This window comes from Diachasmimorpha longicaudata, chromosome 7, assembly GCF_034640455.1.
Source record: "Diachasmimorpha longicaudata isolate KC_UGA_2023 chromosome 7, iyDiaLong2, whole genome shotgun sequence".
Classification (NCBI taxonomy): Eukaryota; Metazoa; Arthropoda; class Insecta; order Hymenoptera; family Braconidae; genus Diachasmimorpha; species Diachasmimorpha longicaudata.
Window position 1 is genome coordinate 2,803,831 of NC_087231.1, and position 23,294 is coordinate 2,827,124.

The 23,294-nt window shown below is 34.4% G+C and overlaps 2 protein-coding genes and 1 long non-coding RNA gene across 12 annotated transcripts in view; 2 read left to right on the forward strand and 1 right to left on the reverse strand.

Moving 5' to 3' along the window:
- Nucleotides 1-17,915, forward strand: part of LOC135164611 (glutamate-gated chloride channel) — a 42,419-nt gene extending 24,504 nt beyond the window's left edge. For 7 of the 10 annotated variants that reach the window (XM_064125123.1, XM_064125122.1, XM_064125118.1 and 4 more), the window contains 7 exons: nt 6,777-6,846; nt 7,507-7,660; nt 7,776-7,858; nt 8,462-8,596; nt 11,698-11,850; nt 12,367-12,641; nt 13,001-17,915. In XM_064125123.1, the coding sequence (XP_063981193.1) occupies nt 6,777-6,846; nt 7,507-7,660; nt 7,776-7,858; nt 8,462-8,596; nt 11,698-11,850; nt 12,367-12,641; nt 13,001-13,711 (1,581 nt within the window). In that variant the 3' untranslated portion in view covers nt 13,712-17,915. Of the gene's footprint in view, nt 1-6,776; nt 6,847-7,506; nt 7,661-7,775; nt 7,859-8,461; nt 8,597-11,697; nt 11,851-12,366; nt 12,642-12,905 lie in introns of all 10 variants that reach the window. The other 3 variants (XM_064125126.1, XM_064125127.1, XM_064125128.1) reach the window with 2 other exon arrangements.
- A 1,011-nt stretch (nt 17,916-18,926) lies between these two features.
- On the forward strand, nt 18,927-22,919 carry LOC135164612 (microfibrillar-associated protein 1). The gene is made up of 4 exons (XM_064125129.1): nt 18,927-19,183; nt 19,843-20,573; nt 21,185-21,354; nt 21,621-22,919. The coding sequence occupies exons 1-4, from the start codon at nt 19,093-19,095 to the stop codon at nt 22,054-22,056; spliced, it is 1,428 nt and encodes a 475-aa protein (XP_063981199.1). The 5' UTR covers nt 18,927-19,092; the 3' UTR covers nt 22,057-22,919.
- LOC135164613 (uncharacterized) overlaps nt 22,053-23,294 on the reverse strand; it is a 142,659-nt gene continuing 141,417 nt past the window's right edge. The window contains exon 2 of the long non-coding RNA XR_010299341.1: nt 22,053-22,374. This is a non-coding gene — a long non-coding RNA (uncharacterized LOC135164613). The remainder of the gene's footprint in view (nt 22,375-23,294) is intronic.

A 23,294-nucleotide genomic window follows, 5' to 3' on the forward strand; every position in this document is an offset into this window, starting at 1 on the left:
TTGAATGATAACTCATATTAATGAGAGAATTATGCCTACCTATCATTGTTATTTATCATTAAAGGATTTTATCAACTTAAGGAGAGGAAATGACAGATATTGAAAAATATAAATTATCAACCGATGCATATGAGACAGTCAAAATTGATTTTAAAGATTTTATGGTTGGATTTTGAATAAATTAAAGAGAAGTGTTCAGGGTTACCCATCAGCTTTAATGCGGCAAGATTATAAATAATGGGTGGAAAATGATTCCGAACAGTTAAAAAAAGAGAAAAATGGAAAAATGAAAAAATAATCCAACGTATTCCATGACTCAGCAGCTGAGTAACCAAGTGATAAATTGAGATAATTTGACTTATCTCCCACTCGAGTTGATGAAGAATATCTATGAATCTAAGAGATAGCGTAATTTCCGTGATTATCTGTTTAGTTGGGGAACGTCGCTTTTTGGGTGGTCGGGCGTCGGAAAATCGGAAATAGGGTCGTGGGTGTTGGAAACAATAGTTAAACACTGAATAATAAAGTCACATCGCGTTTAATTGTCGGTTATGATAATTTACAATATATACAGAGTTTGGTTGTAATCTATACTCGTTGATCACCAATTAATCGACACGACCGTAATTAAATATATTGATGTTGTATAGGTTTAGAGTTAGTAGACATGGAATAACTACGCAGTTGGATTTCAAGAAAACAGTTTGAAACAGACGGTGAATGTCGATGCGAAACGATCCGTGGACGATTTTATACTGAATTTTGGAGGGGTTAAGATTTGCATCTTGACTGTTACCCACTAGATCGTCAACCGAGGGGCCATTCATTCAAAAATTCGATGACACAGTGATTGCTGATTTCATCTGATTTAGAGATGATTTCACTGATTTCTTGAAATCGTTGATTTCATGTGATTGCCAGGGTTTTTTTTCCGGCGATTTCACGATTTCAAATGATTTGACGACGTTTCGTTAATAACTGTACTACTTCGCGTGTTGTCGAAATTGCCAGTTCAAACGCGTCCAACGTCGATTTGGGGGATTCTGAGAAAATACGTCGATCGATTTTCTCTGAGAACTTTATGAGTCGATCCTCTCGCGTTGTGTATTTGTTTTTTTTTTCCCCGTAAAAAAAGCGTCCGGAGTTGAAAAGAAAAGGTGGTTAACATTTCGATGCAAAACACCTTGAATTCATCAAATAGTCCGTGTATATTGCACCTATTTACTACATCCGATTTTTTTTTGTCTTATCTCCGGACGATTTTCTATTTATTTTTTGGTGTTATAGTTCATGCGATTTCACTGATTGCATGGCATTTCACTGATTTCATGTGATTTCATTTGCAGTCACCTGAAATCGATGAAATCCCAGAATGTCTCTGATTGCAATTAACTTCGACCGATTTCATGTGATTTCAAACATGATTTCAGCCCGAAGTGACACAATGATTTCACGAATGAATGGCCCCTCGTCGTCAACTCAGGAACATCCGACGATTGTCGATGTAAATTCGTTGGGGTTTTCAGCCATATAGAGGCTCAACTTTACAAATCTTCATTGTAGAGCTCAAGTAGTTTCACAAAAAAAATCATAACGAAAATTTTGCCAACTTCCTTAGATCCTGGGATATTCATCAAAAAGTGGGCGCTAGTCAAAAGTAACTAGCCTCGTTTTACTACGTCGTTACTGAGCTGAAGGGGAATAGCATCACAAGACAAACCATGATGGAATAAAATATGGAACAGATTTGTTTTCTCGTCTTTCATCTGCTACACTGTTCACTCGCACACTGTCGAGTTAATGCGGAGGTGAATGAAAATTGAGTCAAATAGTTGTTAATATATTTAATTTATTGTAATCACTTTATTGGATAGATTATACACTTTTAACTATTACGATTGAAATATTGAAATTTAGGATGGATATTAAACGATAAGAAAAATGGAGCCCCAATAGATTTGAAGGACGGGTAAATTTGAATGAAACACAAAATAAAACAAAATTTGCGCGAGGCACGGAGACACAGGGACTGATGCGCTGAGGCATAGATGCACTATGCACTGCGAGACTGATGCGTTGAGAAACCGATGCACCGATAGAAAATTTTTACAACCGTGTAGGTTGGTGTAGTGGTCTGTGTGTAAGAGTTTGTGGATCAACTCAAAATGGGACAACCATTTGGAGTGTCGGGATTAAAATTTCGGAAAAGTCCTACCGCAATCAAATATTTGGAGAGAAAATATTTCAGCGGTAATAAAATCAGGTCAGAAAGATTTAAAGGGGGGAAATTCTTTCGTTAATGGAAAGAACAAGAAATTTCTACAATTTAGCCAAATCCGCAATAAAACTATTTGGTCATGAAATTAAAATTCTGGGAAAAGTTTCAATTATTAATATTTGAGAAGTATGACGATAGTATATTTTTCAGAAAAAATAAATTTAATAAAAGAGGGACGAATTCTGCGACAGAACATACACAGATATCAATATTATTGCTTCAGGAGGGAAGAAGTTGTTGCAGAAGGAAGTTATCAATCTGTATGACCCAGGATAGGATTGCAGGTGCTGCTAGGTCGTTTCTTCGGGGCTGTGCATCACCACTTCCACGTAGTGGCCCTGGGTAATGCTAAGAGTGATGCAAATTCGGAAATTCGGGTGTTGTCAGTTCAGGGAGTCCAACGTTGTAGTCGTCCCTGGAATATATGGAATTAAATACATTAAACTTTGAGTTACATTTTCGTCAACTGCTTATCTGGAATTTGGTAGTACCTGATCCTTAAAATACTTTTTATCAGTTGCAGAAAATGTTTATTTCACCTGACGTCTCTTGTGAAGAGAATAGTTCCTATCAAATCAGGAATCGCCTGGATTCTGATTAAGAAATATTTAACTGGTCTCTTTGTTTTTTCAAAATAGATGAAAATAACCTCGCTGCACTGATAGAACAATTGATCTATTCCAAACGACATTCGATAACTTGTAACTAAAGGTAGAATCGAACATGAATAAATGAATCCGCTGAGTTAGAGCGGAAATTTCTTCTCTCTAATTCTAACTCTCATTGAATTATTTGACGCCTTAAGGGGCTTAAGCGGCGTTTCTCTTGCATTTGAGAGTGGATTTCTATGGTATCCGGCAGCTTAGTCGGTAAGAGTGCCCGGCGTGATACTGGCAAACGCGGGTTCGATTCTCGGCAGATCACATAACTCGCAGTTCGCTCATCGATTACGGAATCGAGTGGAGAAGCTTACGGAATAGTATGGTAATTCCTCGTTGACGAAAAAAATTGAAAAATCTCTCAACAAACATGCCGACTATCGTGTGTACGTTGTCATATGCTCACTACTCCTGCTTGTTCACACCGATTATCTTTTCATATTTACACGCGTAATTATAAAAATCATGATCGATACTTAAATGAGTTCTGTATCTAATGAGTCGCCTCAGATAGCTGGACCACTGAGGAATGAGCGTGACAGACTTTCGAGAAATCGATAGTCTCGATGTGTGTCCTATTTCCTTGTGTAAAAAAGAGATGACATCAGGAAATAGACGACCGCCTAGCGGCTGTCCATGAAACTACTTGAAATATAATTCTTGATTCACTTGATAGAATTACGTTGTTCACGCAGTCGAGTGGTAATCAAGTAAAGGTCGACGATATATCGACGAGAAATCGGCTCACGATTGACAAACGATCGCCTACAATTCGACCCAGAATTCACCATAGATCGTTGGTCAACGAATCATCGACCTATCGAACTCTAATCGACCAATCGTTCTTCCAAAAAATCAATCTGTACCAGTCATTCAACGCTCGTTCGATCGGCGATGGATCGATAGGTCGATCCAGGTCGATCCATCGATAGGTCGATCCATCGCCGATCGAGTAAATTCCAATGTCTGTCGAGCCACCTAGGAGTAGACCGATCGATCGATCGATCTATCACTCATAGTAATCAATTAATAAATAGCCATATAAATTATAATCCCAATGAATAATGAACTTCCAATAGTTAATTGTCTTCGATAAATCGTACCGATAACATTCGCACAAATTGCGATGAAAGGAGAGGAAAGTCAACGATAAGGCGATATCCAGCGCCCGACAATATTCAGTGTGAGCAAAGATGCACGTTTATATTTGTTAGTACGAATAATTAGTTGACGTAGCTTTACGCATGATAGTTGATACGATTTCCTGTTCTGTTAATGCTTTCAAAGTTGCATTTTTTTGTTTAACGTCATTGCGCTTGTTGAATTCTGCTTTTTGAGCGTTGAATGAGAGTCAAGAGATGGTTCATTCAAAAGAACAGAATCCATTGGTTATATTAATTCGTAATTGCATTTGCTACAATTATGAAAAATCGATTCTTGAAAAATAATCAGTAATAATTGATGAATGACGTCTTCACGTTCAATGCTCTGTATGTTAGGTAGAAACAAACACAAAGGTAATGGTATATTGTGTAACAAGGGCGGAAAGTCATATTTTTGATGTGAAACATCTATAGGCGCACCCCTAAACTGAATCGTTGGCCTGGCGATACTTGCCGTGGCGAGCATTCGCCAGGCTATACTAAGGTATGCCTATCTATATTCTGTGTAGTAGAGTGTACGGTGTGGCTTCTCACTCAGTTCGACGTTGTTGTTTACTACGGTACACATAACCTGCGTTTTATTTAATTTTTCATTTTAATTTTTGACAATAAAATATGTGTGACAGTGATAACTCAGAAGATCAAAGTGATCAACCTTGTGCAAAGAAAGTGAAACTACACTATGGTATACTACCAAGTCATCAGTAAGTAGATCGTATTTTTCAAGTCTCCATAAATGTAATTATTATATTTTTATATTTAATTAATTATATTCATATTAATCATATTAATAATTTATATAAATTATATTAATATTATCTTCAATTAAGGATTCTTTTATTATTCATGAAGGAATTAATATAGAAAATTTTATTAATAAAATTTATACTTGCAAATCTTTAGTCATATATTGCAATAATTAACTAAGATTTGAGTTCATGAGTATATTGAAGCCACACTTAAATTTTTTTTTTTTGTGTATTTCAATATCATATTGTTTTAAATATTTCAGTTCCCAACAATCATCAGAAGGATCACAAAATATTATTATTGAAACTGGACGTCACCCTGATCAGTTAAACACAAGGCATACTATCAATGTTGTGTCAGACTTTATTAATCGAATAGTACCAGACTCTTTTAAACTATTGCATCTATTGGAAATGTGTGTTCTTCACATGTTAAACTACAAGACGGAAGTGAATTAATTATGATTGTAATATACATTTCACCTAATAACAAAATGGATCATCTCATTTCATTTTTACATGAAAGGTTATTTCCTTATAGTCAAACAGGTTCAATAATTCTTAAAGCGAATAAACATAAACTACCATTATTTTTAGCTGCATATTTCAGTGTAAATTTTGCAAGAGCTGAATCAATGCCATTAATGACATTTCTTCAAAAAGAATTTCAATGGCAAATCAATAACGATCCAAAACAATCTACTACCAAATATGGAACAACAATAGATGCTGTATTTGTGAGATATCTTGATGGTGTTTCATCCAATACTTTTGTAACGTACTTTAGTTATCATCGACCAATCGTCACAGTAATACCGGCAGAGGAAAAATCGAATATAACTATTATTGAAGCCACAGATGAAAATATTTAAATTGTGGCAACTTGATACTAATATCTAATTTTTATATCATGTAAATAAATGTTTATTAAATAAAGTTACCATTTACTGTAAGAATCTCGTAATACTTCATTTTTTCATTAGGCTATATTTAATTCCTGTAATAATATTATCTTTTATGCATATTACTTGTACACACACGATGTTTCACATCTGCCAGGCGTCCCATGACGGCTCATTTTTTCACTTGATGGACACATGATATCTTTAACACGTCTCGCCTTAACAGAAAAGTTTATATTTTCCTGCCGGATCCGCAGAGAGAAATATTCAGAAAAAATTACGAAACTCGCATTTTACTCAGCGTTACCGTTCCCTAAAGGTTCGTGCAATCGATTTCACTCCGGAATTCGGGAACAAATACGTCATTTTTGTTAAATATTTCTCTCTGTGTGAGCGGGTGAAAATAGTATATCGTCACGGAAATAAAATTTGAATGAAAATTAGACGTCTAGAGGGCGAAACGTGGGACGAAATGACAATCACCCACTTTTAGGTCAAGTTTTGCTGGAAAAATTAGACTTGAGAGGCTAATTTTTGTGATATAACTAAGCTTTGTTCCTCGTTTAGTCCCCTAGAGGTCTAATTTTTATTTAAAATTTCCCTTCGTGGTGCATTGAGGGGGGAAAGTGAAGTTTCCTCGCCCGAGATGCAGATAATGTTTTTTAACACGTCTGCAAAGAAAACGTTGTATTTCCCCTTCTGATGAGCGGGAGGAAAATGAGTACTTTTCACCCGAGTGCGGGAAGTACTCACTTCTCTCCCTATTATCAGGGAGCAAAATACGTACTTTCCACGCAGATATATTGAAAAGATTTTTTTTCCCTTTTTTTTCTCGGCAACGGCCAATAATAATTTTTTTCTTGCTTATAAACACTTTCAAATATCCGACTGTATCTATGAATATAAAGAAACTGATCGAAAAGCAGAAGGGAATTGCCAATACTGTAAAGCAGTGTTGGGAAATGTTATTAAACTGCCATTATTGATTGAAATCATGATTTTAATTTACACTTGTATGTCAACAGGAATATTCGGTTCAATTGACGTTTCGAGAACAATGGCTTGACGAGCGGCTCAAATTCATTGATTACGGAGGTATGATATTCTCTGGATTGAATATATTTTGATATTTGCCAATTGAATCACATAAAAAACATGTAGAAGGTCCTACAACATTTTTCAATATCATTTTTATAGAATTTTATCCTGCAAAATTTCCTGGTCTCGTTTAATCGATTTTGTTATGATCGGGCAAAATATCACCTATTGTTTCATGAGACTCACGCTTATTTATTAATAGGTAATTATGGTGTAAGGACTGCCAATTAATTACCAACTTCTTTGTAAGAATAACGCGCTTTCAAAAGGTGATAAGCTTAATTTGAGATAAGCCACTTCTGATTATTGATCAATTTTTTATGAATATCTCGAAATATAATAGATATAGCGCAAATTATGTCATAACATTTTTTGTGGGGAATAGTACGTTCTACAATAAATATTCTGGTAAAAATTGCGCTATCTCTCTTAGATTGGGAGATATTACTCGAAAACCCAATTTGCAGATGAGTACAGTTATCTCGTTTTACTACTTCGTTTTTATAATTTGTTTTAATTAATTAATATTAGTAATTACTAATAAAGATTATCATTAATTTAATATAGATTTATTTTTTGTATATTCTTTGATATACAAAACAGTATTTTCTCATTTACTATTTTTCATAATCTGATGAAAATTTCAAAATTTCACAGGACGTTTGAAGTATTTAACACTGACTGAAGCATCACGTGTTTGGATGCCGGATCTCTTCTTCTCGAACGAGAAAGAGGGGCATTTTCACAACATCATAATGCCGAATGTATACATACGCATATTTCCAAATGGCTCAGTATTATATAGCATAAGGTAAAATTTAGAAATCGCAAAATCATCAATGAATTAGTATATGAAATCTATGCATAATCATTAATTAGCACGAATAAACCGTTTTTGTGATTTTTTTCTGTTTCCGGAATCCCAGAATATCACTGACATTGGCATGTCCGATGAATCTGAAATTATATCCTCTGGATCGACAAATCTGCTCGTTACGTATGGCCAGCTGTGAGTATATCTATATTAAATATCATCTCGATTATGAGGCAGAGGAATTTAGCCACTCATTCTAGTAGCATTATTTTATAATAGACTAGAAAAAACAGGTAAATCCATTTAGATCTCCGTTAAGTTTTCAACAAATATTTCTGAGTCTGACGGACATTTTAAATTTTATTTTATAAGTTTTTACGGAGATCTCTACCCATTCTATGAAACTATTTGCGAGAGATTGCGGTCAACTTTTGGGACGGATTGTGGTCAAGTAAACATGTAAAGTTGACGTTGAAATAAACGCGTAGCTTATAAAATGTATAACAAAATTTATGGTGCTGATAGGAATTTTTATGTGTAAATAAAACATATTCGAGTATTGTAGCATTTCGTACCTCGATTCTAGTGCCCGGCACAGTAATTTTTTTGCGACTTTTCTCTCCATGGAATATTCGAAGTACTTTTCTTCCCGTGTACTGAATATTTCTCAATCTCTTAAATTCGAAGACAATCCTTGAAAACTCCCCTGAAAGTTGACTTAGCTTTTTTTCGCCCTTCTCGACAATTTATTTAATAGCCAAATATCGATTATCAATGGATATTAATTATCGATGCCAGATGGTTGGACGACTGATGATTTGGTATTCTTATGGAAAGAGGGCGATCCCGTCCAGGTGGTTAAGAACTTACATCTTCCACGTTTTACGCTGGAGAAATTTAGAACAGACGACTGCAACAGCAAAACAAATACCGGTAAAATTAAAAATTCAATAGTAATACACAGAAAATATATATCTCTTGGACTGAACAGAAAAGGGACTTCAAGTCAGTGAAAAAAGTCCCGCAAGCGTTGAATTTCATCCATTGCACTCATGAATTCATTGCGTTAACAGCGGCACGACTTTGATTTAAAGAAATTCCCAGCAACAGATTTTTTAATTTATTCGTTTAAAATACTGTCCCCCGTATAATGAGTCACTGTCATTAATGTTAGACTAGCATAGCTCTTTTACATTTTCCCCTTATCGTCTGATTCAATTCAGACTTGTAAATGACAATCCTTCAAATGTTTAAAAAATTAATTTCATATTTTTTTTGCCAGTTACAACTGCAAATTTTTAGTTGTAAAATGTCGCGTACAGTTCGGAACGGGATTTTAAATCAAAGTCGTGAAAGTTATGTTGCCTACACTTTTTGGCTATTGGAGCTCAATTAAGTATTCGGCTTAATTAAGTATTTGGCTGCTTTAACGAGACATTCGCCCCTGACAGAATTAAAAAACCCTTAAATTTTACTCTTTTCCTTCCGAATCGAAGCAAAATTCCGCGTTCGATTTTGCTTTTAATCTGCTGGGGATTTGAATCGAAATTTCCCCTTTAGTTCCGAATGGAACTTGTAATCGATCAAATTGAAGTTTCTCATTTTTTATGTTACATCAACCTAACATGTCTAATTGGTCGAGCGTCCAATTTTTTGATGTCCGTACGTGTGTGTAACATTCTTTTCGATTTTTGCTCGCTGATGCGTTTAGTTTCAGGACTTGTTTGGATAATGTGGAATGGGTGCTACAAACAATATATTTAAAAGCAATATATCTACAATATATCCTGGGCTGACACAGTTTACCCAAATGTTCTTTATATTGATTATTGCTCATGTTGATTTGTAGAATTTTTCGATAACTTTACAATGATAAAGTTTTTGAATTTTATCAAAGTCGTCACTACATCAGATGAAAGGTCAGGTTCTCATCAAGTCATCAGGTCTCGTTTGATGGGACTTTGATCTGATGCTGAACTGAATTTCCACTTGGGAAACGTGCTGGAGTGAGAACCCCCAGAACGTTAAAGAGCGGATGACATGTTATGAGTTAAAGGATGCGAGTTCACCGCTTCGGGCTTTAAACTCAGGATACTTTCGGCAACGCTCAGCAAATGATACTTGAACGTCTGCAGCTTCTCGGATATCTCCCACGACAGGTGGAACAGCTGGAATGAACTGCTGAGCAGAGCTACCAGAAGGTTGTTTTTTCAACAAAATTTTTCAATTTTTGATTGAAAAACAATTTTTTCTTCAATTTTCGATTCTTTTAAAAACAACCTCGTTGGAAAAACGTCACTCGTTTGATTGATCGTGACTATATAAAGTCATAAGATATTTTTTGTAAAACCGCCATTCGACAACTTTACTGTCAAAGGATTCTCCCCCTCTGCATTGCAACTACTGATTTTCTGCTGTAGTTTTTCGAACTTCAGAAAGCATTTCAACAAATTATGGTGGTTGATGGTACCTTTGAAGTTCGCCCCGTTGTCTGAGAAGAGAATGAAACACAACCTGCTGACGCAGTGATGGACAGCTACCAAGAACACTTCTGCCGTCAGATCATCAAGATACGCAGAAATAGAAGAAGTGCAAACCAAAATGACAATATAAATGGCCTCGGTTTCGTAGTTTCCTCTCCTTAACAGGATAATGAATCCTGTGACAAGTGGGAATTGTGGATTACCATAATCCACAACTGCACGGATCCATCGATCTGAATTAAAATTGGATTATTTAATCAGCTTTTCATAAATGTACTTAAAATTAGTTGTTGTGTAACAGCTTTGCGCAATTCAAAATCGAAAAAATTATTATTATCAAACTAAATTATTGAAACTATAATTACTTCTGTTTTTGAAAAAAAATGATTTAAAAATCGGAACTTAACAGTGTCTTATGAGAAAATCAACATTTTTGTTGTAATTAATAATTAAAATCTCAATTTTTCATCAATAGACGTAAAAAAATCAAGAAATATATTGATACTTCTTAAAAGATAATCTACCCTTTGGGAACCCGGTTCTACTATTTGTTTATAAAGAGAAAATATTTAAAAAATCTCAATACTTTGCGATAGTTAATTTAGATACTAAAGACTATGTATGAATTGTTTCCAATTTTGTGAGCAATTAATTGGGAAATTTGGCAACTGAAAATACTTAAAAGGAGCGTATCCGGTCAATTAAGCGGCAATTTTTTCTCTCTAATTAACATTCTATTCAAATGAAGAATGTATTTAATTATGTCATCATTTATTTTTAATGTTAATTCATTCAATAATTATTCGTTAATTCGTTTTGGGTGTAATTGCATTTTCTGCTCTCATTTTGAATAACACTGTATGACGTGTAAATGCTGATCGGGTGACTGATTATGGCTTTAAAAAATTGTTTGGAGTGAGAGAATGTGAAGATTTTGTATCTGACAGGTCAAAACTCCTTCAAATTTCTTCTGATTATATATCCCCGATCATTGATTTACTGGTTCACTAATACCCCGTCATTTCTCTCTAAATATTCATCGATTAAAAAATTTGAAAAAGTTAAATTTAGGAGCTGAATGGCCGTATTTTTAGTAAAGTTTTGTAAAATTATATCGAGATTAATCCCCTGTTTTCCCTCCTACATCATCCAAAAATTCTATCCAAAAATATCTTGTGATGTCACAAGATGTGGAACGCTCCATGAAATTGTTACATTACAAGTGAAGGGATGGAAGGGGGATGAGTTGACAAGGGAAAATTTTGAAGTGGAGAAATAAATGGAGGAGTTTTGACAGGAAAATTTTGGTATATAACCGATTTTGTGTATTGAAATTCTGTTGTATTTTGCGAATTGAAATTGCATTGTATACGTACAAAATTCTTTATCGACTCTATGATATTAACAAACTTAAGTCTGATCGATTACACAGCTTCCATTCGGAAGGCCAAAAGTCAAGAAGCTGTTTCTCACTGTTTATTCTGGAATAATCGTCTAACAAGTGCTTGTTAATGACGGAAATAAAATGAATTGATGATTGATATCTTTCAGGCGAATACAGCTGTCTGAAAGTGGATTTACATTTTAAGAGAGAATTCAGTTACTATCTCATTCAGATCTACATTCCATGCTGTATGCTTGTTATTGTGTCATGGGTATCCTTTTGGCTGGATCAGAGCGCCGTGCCTGCCCGAGTGTCACTCGGTAAGCCGATAAAGACTATTAGTTTACTTATTTCTCCCATCCAATACATTCAACTATTAAATGTGTTAAATAATCTCTAGTCTCCTTCGATCGTCAATATCCTTAATCAAAAAACTCAGGTAATGTTTTGAGTGACGTTTTAGTTTGCTAAGATATCACGTTTTTCAAAGAAATCAAATTTCATCATATAATATATATAAGAATATATAAGAACATATCTATAAGAAAGGAATAAATAAAGAGTAGAAATGGGGATTGAATATTCTAATAAATTGAATGAAATATATATTTTATATATATTATATGTATACTCTATATATATATATTATAAATTTAAGCCGAAAAAATACGGGCGTCAACACCCAGTCGTGAAAAAAAAAATCATTCAATTGATGATTGAATTTCTGCAAATTTTTAATCTCTTTTGGGACCAACGATTGATTTATCCATTTATCTCATTTTATTTTTCTTCTCTTTTCATTCCTCCTTCTCACTGGGGTTGTTGATGCTGCATAGGAGTGACAACACTACTGACAATGGCAACACAAACATCTGGAATAAATGCCTCACTGCCACCGGTATCTTATACGAAAGCCATCGACGTTTGGACTGGTGTATGTTTAACATTTGTATTTGGTGCGCTACTTGAATTTGCACTCGTCAATTATGCCTCACGTAGCGATATGCATCGGGAGAATATGAAGAAGAAATATCGTGAAATTGAGCATTCAGCATCGGTCGATCCGGCAACAGAACTGCTTGAACCGGATGGCTCAACAAATTTTCAGATGGTCAGTTTCTCTAATGAATTACAGTAGATACTTAACAATTTAGATGTAAGTTTGCATGATCATGGATCGGACAAGAGTCATTTGATTGAGAAGATAAATCAAAATTTAAGAAAAAAAAAGAAACTTAAAGACTTAGAAAGTCTTTAAAGTTGGAGAAATGGATCGGGACTTAACAGTTAGTTGAAGATTTAAAAAAAAAAAAAGGAATAGAATCCGATCTATGGTGTTCCTACACCAAACCAAGAGCCGTCCAATTTCTTTCAGAAGCCTCTCGTCCGACACCGGGAGGATACGATGTCAATGGATAAGATGCGCCAGTGCGAAATACATATGCAACCACAGAAAAAAAACTGCTGCAGGTCGTGGCTTTCCAAGTTCCCGACGAGATCCAAGCGCATCGATGTAATATCACGGATCACCTTTCCTCTCGTATTCGCACTGTTCAACCTCGCGTACTGGTCCACGTACCTGTTTCGGGAGGAAGTAGACGACGAGTGAATAGCGAAGATGAGGAAGATGATGATCATCTTGGATCGAGAAATAATGTGGCTCGCGGCCATTTTTATCATCCCCATATGCGTCATAGAACGCACAATCATCATTCACATCATGGTAATCGTCATCAGCATTCACATCATTCACACACACATCATCAGCACAATAATTCTTATAATCGTCTACGTCATCGACAACAACAATCACCAACATTGTCAACACATACGGCAGATGGTGATGGACAACAATCATCACCAGGTGGTTTATCATCAAGATATCCATCGCGTGATTCAACATCACCTGTATCATCACGTGTGGTAACACCATCACCACCACCACTATTACATCATCAAGTTGATAAACAAAAAAATAAATTTTCACGTTTACCACTCAGCCAAACGGAAAAATGTTGTTTTGGTCTTATACCATTGCGTTACTTTACATGTCATGCTAAGGGAAGTGCACGAATTGATGTTTTAGCACGTTTTGCCTTTCCATTCATGTTTGTCGTATTCAATTTTGCTTACTGGTCTATGTACCTCTTTCAAGGTGAAGAGGAAAATAAGATGAGCTGAGGAACGAGTGTTGTTCATTATAGGCAGAAAATAAACTGAGTTATGATTCATAGTAATTTCACGAAAATTTAATGAATAAAACATTTTTATTTACGGTAAAGGGAAAGACAAATTGAAAAAATATTCAGCAAATGAAAAATAATAAAATAGAAACAAATTGATTGATAAAATATCCTTCGTTCATGTGCTCGGTACAATCAATCGTTTATATCATGATTGCATTTATCGAGATGATACGATTGAATGCTCAAAACATATTATGAAAACAACAGGAAATAATTGAAAAAATGTGAGTTATTAATGTAATGATAAATTCCGGGAACACTTCTACACAACACGAATTTTTTGGGGGGCGAGAATGAATCATTTGTGTGAATGAGAAATTTCGTAGCATTAATAAATTGAGTGAGGGAACCGCGTGCCACAAGGGGATATTTATGATGGGGGCCTCGATAGTCACGGCCTTTTAAAATGAACTTTAAAACAAACTATGAAGGCAAAGAGCAGAGAAATAAAATACGCATACACATTTATATCTATTATATGTATGTATTGGCAAGTATCTTGTTATAACAGTCAGTGAGTCCCTTTTTATATGAAAATTAAGAAAATAAAAATGATGAATCAAACAGAAGATTATTTAATTCCAGATCTCTAGCCTCATGATATACCACTTGATAGAGAGCGATGAAATTAAAGTTTCTCTTCATACTAATTCGAAACGAGCTTGCGATGAGTATTCGATATTCCTCTGAATTGAAAAAAAAAGTACAAGTTCATTCCAAACGAAAATTTGAATAAATTTTAATGAGTACACAGTAGGCATGAACGTGTCGTCGTAAAAAGCTTGGGTGATCTATGGTAAGAAATCGAAAAAAAAAATCGAAGAAAATATATAAGAATAAGTTAATAAACAATTTATGTCAATGTGTAGAAGAGGTTTTTATACGAGAACATCAACAAGGTTTTACCGAAGAATTGTAATGACAAAAAATTTATCAACTCTCCATTAACACAAACTATTTTGTCATCCACAGCTGATGGATGCTACAAAAATGCGAATGAAAATTTAAGTGAAATCAATTATAAATCCGGACTGATCCAGAAAAGTTTCAAAATTAAGCCAACATTTTTTTTTTGTTGTTTTGATAATTCAGAAGAGAAACAGTAGCCCACTTTGTCTTGGCATTTCACGTAAAATTGATTGATTACAACACAAATTGTGCAACAAAAAAACCAGTTAATTCATTGGAATTTATGACTTCTGAATGTACAATTGGAGAACTTGATAAATTTGGAAACACAAAATCGAACCGCAATATCATTGGGGAGGAGTAATGAATTGTGTATTTCACATTTCAGTTGACAATTCATTCGGTCAATTCCGCGTCCTTCGCGTCCAAAAATATTATAAAATTCCATCGATGAGATTGGCCAGGGTATAACAGCAAAGAAACGCTTGTCGATACAATCAATTTACTATCAGTTTATATAATTTCTCTTTGCCCTTTTTCTTCGCCCACTTCGGGTATCAACATCGATGCCTTCTCTCAAAAATCTACCCAAAATTACGAAAGTTTTTTGCAACTGAAGCAGTTGCAAAAACAGTGACAATGAGTTTCAACAATTAAAAAGAAAACTAAAAATTGAATAAATACTTTAAATCAAAAATTGATTGTGGATTATGTCGATATAAACGTTGGAAAGTACTTGTTATAGATATCCTTGACGAGTCATGAATTATTATAATTTCCATTAATTGACGAAGAAAGAACAATAAGAATTAGAGCAATAACGTAAAATGAGATAAATTTTTTTGTTGTTTTATCAAGAGAAAAAGAAAAAAAACTTAATCACTGAGACATTAATTTAATGAGAAACGTGAATAAAGAGAAATAATTCAAAAGTGTTACGAGGCGCTCTAGGATTATAACCACTGTTAGTGTTGATAGTCGCACTCACTATAAAATGTAACAATAAAATGAAAGGAAAAAAAACAACAATAAATTTCATGCATTAATATTCATTCAACATTAATCGTCATCCCACTGTAAATAATTATCAGCTGTCAAAAGGTTTCATGTGAACCATAAACATTACATTAAGTACAACGGTACAATTGGCATATCTATACAGGGCGCTCAAAAGAGGTAAAAAAAAATCCCGGAGTGGTAAAATTTTCAAAATGTTTCACTACATTTTAGAAGACCTCCCCCCCCCCCGAACTCTAAATACACTAAGAAAAAAAAACTCATTTACTTCAGAGAATTATTTATTTTTTCAGCAGTATATTTCTCCAATGAAGTCATTACAATAGCAATACTCATTAGGTTTAAATTATCTTAATTAAATTGTTCTAGAACATGATCATGGTAGCAATAACCGTCAGTGAACTACTTAAATAATTGTCAGTATTACAAAATTTCACGAAATTCTTCTCTTTAGAAAATTAGAAATTTCGGGAAATGAAAAATCATTAACGGATTTGATTGAAATTTCTGTGGAACATTGTCATACTCAAGATGAATAAGATTGCCATTATTGGAAGCTAATTACGCTCCTCTGGGAACGATCAAAGGAAAGAAATATAATATTTGAAAAATAAATACTTCTCTCAAGTAAATGTATATTTGATAAAAATAATTTTTTTTCTCAGTGTAGGAGTGAGTTTCATAAATGAAAGAAAGAAAATGAAACCCTGTCGCTCAAGGGAACGGACCAGTACGAGAAAAACACGAAATAAAAGCCGTCAAAAATATGAATAAAAGAGTGATTTGATGGTAGACTGGTGTGAATCATTTTTCAATCACTTCGGAATGCTCCCGATAAATATACAGGTATCCAGGTATTTCAGGTACGCATGCACGCTGAAATACCTTTTGTGACGAAATAAAAAATCGTAATAAAGGACAATTGAAAAAGAACGTCCAGAAAATTATACCATTGAGAGGAGTACATGCACAATAGATAGGAAGTACGAAATCGAAAGTGAGGAACCTTAGAATACTTGAAAAAAAAATATATATATATATTACAAATGAAAAAAAAAATACTGAAAAGAGGACGTATAAATTAATAAACCTAATTAACACAAGATGTAGAACGAAACGTGCTGATGTGACGAACAATTATAAAACCACCTTGCATAACACTCGAAATCTGATGAATAATAGATAAATATATATATGAAAATAATATGGATTTGACGATGACGAACTAAGTTTGATAAATCTCACGATAGTTAATTTCATGCCGAGCTGGAATGAATTTGAAAAATCAAAAATAAAAAAACTAACGAGTGGAAAACAGAACTAAATGAGCATAGAAAATTTCTTTATTAATGATTTTAAAGACATTGAATTTAATATATTTAATATAAGTGTCATATTTGTCAGTGAAATCGATCTCTGTTGATAATTAGAATGATTAAATTTGCATTTAGTTGCATTTGTTATTTTTATCGAGGAAAAAATAAAATCGTCAGTCCAGTGTGAGAATTATTTGATTGTAATGATTAATAGTGATTAATGATTATCTTGAATTGGTCTAGATCTCATTAACGCGGGTCGTAATAAGAAAGTCAATCAGGATTGGATTATTGAATTTAAAAAAAAACGAGATTAACGCTGGAAAAATAGGACTGTGACGATTGACATAGAGGGGCTATTGGCCTCTGTGAAAATTTGTTAAATTATATGCTTGCTATATTATCTTTGTGAGTAAACCATAAATCAATAAAATTGTTTTCCATAAAAAACATATAAGCAGTGGTAAGTCTGAATAAAATTTTATTTTATCTATTGTATGTAATTAAATAATTTCATTCAATTATATTCACCGAGTGCTCGAGTGGTTACTTGAAAGCAGAGAAGATGGCATAAACATGGTGTGCAGTAAAAATAAAGTCATCAAATTTATTGGAGAAAAAAAAAATAGTTATTCTAATTGATACGACACAATATTTGTACACGTCGATATGAACGACATAATAAACAACACAGGACGCCGTATTCATTTTGCTGCAAGGTTGCTCAATTATTGATATTTAGAAGTTCTTTAAAGAAAAAAAAAAGAGAAGAATAAAAAAGCCCTGTACCAGTATTATGAGATTAACATAAAAATTTTACCTACTACTGATGTAATTGAATACAAAGTATGGAAAATAATAGAGGAAAAAAATGGAGAATAAATACCAAAAATTCGATGCTTGTCTTTGTTTTATTGTTAAAAATTTTATTTTTCATTTTGCATTATTTTTTGTAAAAAAAATGATCAGAATTAGAATTGGAAATATCGATATTACCAACACCTATTCGAACGGAAACATGCAAAATCTCCATTATTATTGGAAATTGGAATTGATTATTGGAAATATTGTATGGAAATTTTGTTTTGTGGAACTTCAAGAAGGTGCTGATTTTAAAAATTTGTATATTAGAATAGTATTTATTTTTATCACTAGATATTTTCCCTTTGGAATTCATGAAACTAATTTCACTGTGGAAAGATTTTATAGTCTGATATCCAATTAATTCATAAATACAATTGCTCCTATTTTCTTGCTCCATAAACACTAACAAACTCGCCCTCATAATATGTCTCCATAGGGCCGGGAAATCATCCCCTTCACGTCGGAATAAAATGAATCTAGCCCGGATCGAGAAGAATTAAATTCTCCTTTGAAAAGCTTTGGTTTCATTCCTTAATATTTATTAGAAAGGGAGATACAATTTTTTAATTAGCGGGAGATTTTTCGGGCGCCTCTCTGCGCTGAGATCCCATTGGGTTGTCGTCGCACTTCGACTTTCCTCGGGAATTCTAATTTTTATTTACTGAAATTGAGGAATGAAACTCAAATCGATCCACGAAAATTTAATTCTCCTTCGAACAGCATTGGTTTCATCCCTTAATATTAATTAGGAAGGGAGCTAAGTTTTGTTAATTAGGGAAGGAATTTTCGGGCAGCTCCGGCAGCCGTCGGAATCGACGGTGGCGCCTCTCACCACTGAAGTCATCACTAGTATTAGCGTGGGGTATCTGCCCGGGGGTCGGGTATAACCCGAAGTCTCCCCCCTCCCTTCTACGGGCATAACCCGAAGTCTACCCCCTCCCTTCTTCGCGCATGCGTATTTTCAGGATATTACCGCGTTACCCACATGAAGGGAGAAGGGAGGGGAGACTTCGGGTTATACCCGATGTTAAAACTTATGCTGGCTTTAGTATAGTTGAGTCCATCCTCCTTGTTTAGGCCACCAACTCTTGGCGCTGTTGTTCCTGAAACAACACCATAACCTCAAATGTCACAACATTCACAGTCTCCTGTGGCGAGTTGAGTTTTTCTCTGTTTCTACCATAAATATTTCCTCTGAATAACGCTCAAAATGGATTATTTCGTAACGAACAATTCGTTGGCACCAGCTCCAATGGGAATTCAGAGTACGGCGGGTGCAGTCCCTGTGAAAAATGACAAAGGTGAGAATGATTCTTCTACTCAAATAAAATCGCCAGATTCCCAAACACGCCCAACAACTAACAACTTGCACTCCATAATAAATAGCAATTACCATTATTAAGTTAATCACAATTAGAATAAATAACAGTTGACCTTTTTCACCCTTTTTTGCCCAGCTCAAAGAAACTATAGCTTTGCCTGGAAAGAATGCGGTCCCTTGGTCAGGGGTTATTTTTTAGTTAAGAAAAGATGTAGATGGATAAAATATTCAAAAAATTGAAATTTTGTTAGATAGTAGGTAAGTGTTGATGCTAACTGTGAACCCAGATTCAGCTCGATTGGTTAAGCTGTTCTTGCGAAATCTTTATTTGTTTTTCGATCATTTTTTCGAAAGATCTCCAAAACTAAACAAAGTATTTAATCTTTGTCGTCATGATTGGATCAACTGGAATCAATTAAACTTGAAAAGTGAACCCTAGAAGAAATGATAGTCTTCATCATTTTTCTGTTTTTGATCGTCCTTTCATCACTATAACGGATCATATTGGACATAAGCTAAATTGAATGATTAGTTTCGGAGACATTCAATCTTTAGTGTGAAATAATCATGTGAAATACCCCAAAATTGACTGGATCGAATTGTTTTTTTTTATCTGAAAATTTTTGTCTGTTTTTTCAGGTCAAGTGTCGATGAAAAAAGTTAAAGTCCACAGATATGTGTCAGGAAAACGTCCAGATTATGCACCAGTGGCAAGTTCAGACGAGGAGTCTGAGGAAGATGATTTTATGGACAGGCGTGTAGGAAGAGTTCATCCGGATGGAGGACAACAAGGTGACGAATCAGGTGGCGAAGCGGAGGGTCCAAGTGCTCCTGATGAAGACGATCCCCGATTGCGGAGGCTGACACGTTTAGAACGACAGAAAGGAAAAGATGCAGGCGAGGGTGGAGCAGACGACGCGGCAAATGAGGTACGAGATATTGAAATTCGTAGTGAGAGATATCGTCGAGTTCACGAGCCAGAAATATTGGAGACAACGGAGTCGGAGAGACCTCGAGAGAGGATTAAACTCGAGAGTTCAGACGATTCTGAAGATGAAGAGCTGTCAGACACTGAGATCGAGAGGAGACGTGAGGCTCTCAAGGCTAGGGTACTCTCCAAGAAGGAAACTGTTGAGGACTTGATGCACGACGATGAGGAGGAGAAATCGGGAAGCAGTAGTGATGAGAGCTCTGAGTATGAGGAATACACGGACTCTGAGGAAGAGACTGGGCCCAGGTTGAAGCCGGTGTTCGTCAGGAAGAAGGACAGAATCACAGTGATGGAGAAGGAGAAGGAAGCTATTAAGCAAAAACAGGCAGAAGCTGAGAGCAAACGAATGGCGGAAGAACGAAAACGACAAACACTCAGGGTAATTGATAGGGATTTATGAATGAGCTAGTTAGAGAATGGACTTTCGAAATTCAGTAAATTTTTTCAAGTTTTTTCATTCAATTAGCATTTCACCTTTTCTTGTTCTGTTAATTCATTCCTCAATATTTATTGAAAATCCTCTCCGGAAATATTCTCAATTTTGTTTAGTTTGAAAAAATATATATTTATAATTTTTGGGGACCTGATAGCGACTAAAAATCAGTTTATAAATACATGGCTTTGCAGATAAAAAATCACGAGAAAAGCGATATCGATAACGTTCGGAAAATATCAATTTGTTATGGTCAAGCGGTAAAGGTTTTATCAAGCTAACAAAATTGTTCACTTCTCTCACGTCTGGTCAACTGATTTCATTTCAAGATTGTATTTCCTGTAATTATTCAAACTTTGATAGTTTCTATTTCTATTCTATTTGTTTCTCTGTTGGTAGATAAAGTAGTTCAATTGAACACAACAACTGAACTGATATATTAATAATTAAGGGATGTAAAGCCCATTATTTCTATTAATTAAAAATTGCGATAAATTTATAGTCAAGAGGCAATAATTTGATTCACACTTGTTATAACACCAGTTGATATTTTCAAGATGGTGGAGGAGGCAATTCGTAAAGACACTACGAATACAAAGTCGACGGAGACTATTGAGGGACAGTTGAACGATGTCTGCACTGATGACGAGAACGATGAAGTCGAATATGAGGCTTGGAAATTGAGGGAGTTGAAGAGGATTAAACGTGATCGCGAAGAACGTGAAGCGTAAGTATTTTTTATTATTCTTTAATCAATTAATATCAGATATGAGGCATTCTTTAATAAACCACACTCCTTTTCCTTTTTTTTTCAAATTTATCTCATGCAATTAAAATGACAAATTTAGTAGTTGATAGCAATCTCGAAGGACACTTGGATTATTTTAAAATGCTTCAAGTTGCATAAAAAAATTCCATTTCTCATCCTGTTCTCCATTTTCCGTTCATTGAATAATCATGAAATTAACAATTTGATAAATTGGCAATTCATAGAATCGAGAAGGAACGCATGGAGACTGACAGACTCCGTAATTTGACTGAGGAAGAGAGACGTCAAGAAGCCCGAATTAATCCTAAAATTGTCACTAACAAAGCGGCAAAAGGAAAATACAAATTTCTCCAGAAATTTTACCACAGAGGTGCATTCTACCTGGACAAGGACGAAAGTGTATTCAAGCGTGACTTCTCTGGTGCAACATTGGAGGATCATTTCGATAAGACAGTTTTACCAAAAGTAATGCAGGTGAAGAACTTTGGTAGAAGTGGAAGAACAAAGTATACTCATCTTGTGGACCAGGATACAACGCAATTTGACTCCCCCTGGATATCGGAAACAGCACAAAACCTTAAATTTCACAATAATCAAGCAGCTGGAATGAAACAGGTGTTTGATAGGCCGTCATTGAAAAAACGAAAAGTCATGAATTGAAAGATTTATCAACTTTATTGTAACAAATTCTCAATATTTACATCAATATATTTTATGCAAATATACTAAACAAACTTATTTTGGAATAAATTAAAAAAACAGACCCTTTACGTCAAGTGAATTTAGTCGTTACAAGTGAAGGAATTGCTACACAATTAAATTATCTGTAGAGACAAAATTCAACTGACCAAAAAAAAAAATCTTAAACGAAAATTGTCTTAACGTGCTTTGAGTTAATGATAAATATTCGTTGCAACAGACAAGATCAAAGATTTATATTAATAGAATATTCAACTGAAACTTAAACCCTATTTTTGTCTTGATAATTCTTATATAAATCAGAATTGGACAAGCGCGAAAATTCCTGTAATCAGAGTGAAGTTAAAAATGTTTGGAAATTATATCGGGATCATATGAGAACAATCACCAAATGCTTATCATTAAGATAATTAATTATATTGATTTAACATATTTTCCTATCATACAACTAACGAAATCCGCATCACATAGGTTGCTTTTATCGCAAGAAATATAATATTACATATTTTCATCTCTATAATCTAAATTATTTCACTTTTACTGAATTGCACATCACTCAAGGATACAATCAAGGTACAATCAAAAAAGTATAAAAATAAGAAAATGATCGCTTTCAAAGAGCGTTTTTAACGCTCCGTTATGTCCCACTTTCTCAGATTTTTTTATCACCTTACAGTAAAGCGTCAGTAACACGTGGAAAAAATCGATTGCATTGTAATTTCGAATGGCGCGTAGGTCCCCATTAAATTTTTATTCCGAACCTCCGGGCTGTGTGATAATGATACATAAATTTTTAGAAAAATAAAGTTTATTATTTAAAATCATTCACGTATACTTAATTCGCAGTTCATGTTGCATGAAACCTAAAAAAATATACTTTCAATACATCAAGAAATTAATATAATAACAGTTTCCGCAGTACAGAATGCAACAGCTCCAACAGATCATGCGAAATATCTTGTAATGCAATAGCTTGTAAGAGAAATTTACAAGCGACTTTACATGCAGAAACACCGATTGAAAACTATTTCACACAAAACATCGATTTAAATCACCTTTCAGCTTTACTGCTGAACTTACTGAAGTTCTAGTGAAATTGAAAAGTGATTTAACACTGAACATACAAGAGGCTAATTTCTGAATTGGATTTAGTCTCTGGAAGATTTTATTCATATTTCATATTCCATTCAATCTCTGAA

Bases quoted from the DNA above. Each gene is read 5' to 3' on its own strand.
- LOC135164612 (XM_064125129.1), top strand. From the start codon at position 19,093: ATGGATTATTTCGTAACGAACAATTCGTTGGCACCAGCTCCAATGGGA. The intron at 19,184-19,842 runs GTGAGAATGATT...CTGTTTTTTCAG, and splicing joins CCCTGTGAAAAATGACAAAG to GTCAAGTGTCGATGAAAAAA. The intron at 20,574-21,184 runs GTAATTGATAGG...GATATTTTCAAG, and splicing joins GAAAACGACAAACACTCAGG to ATGGTGGAGGAGGCAATTCG.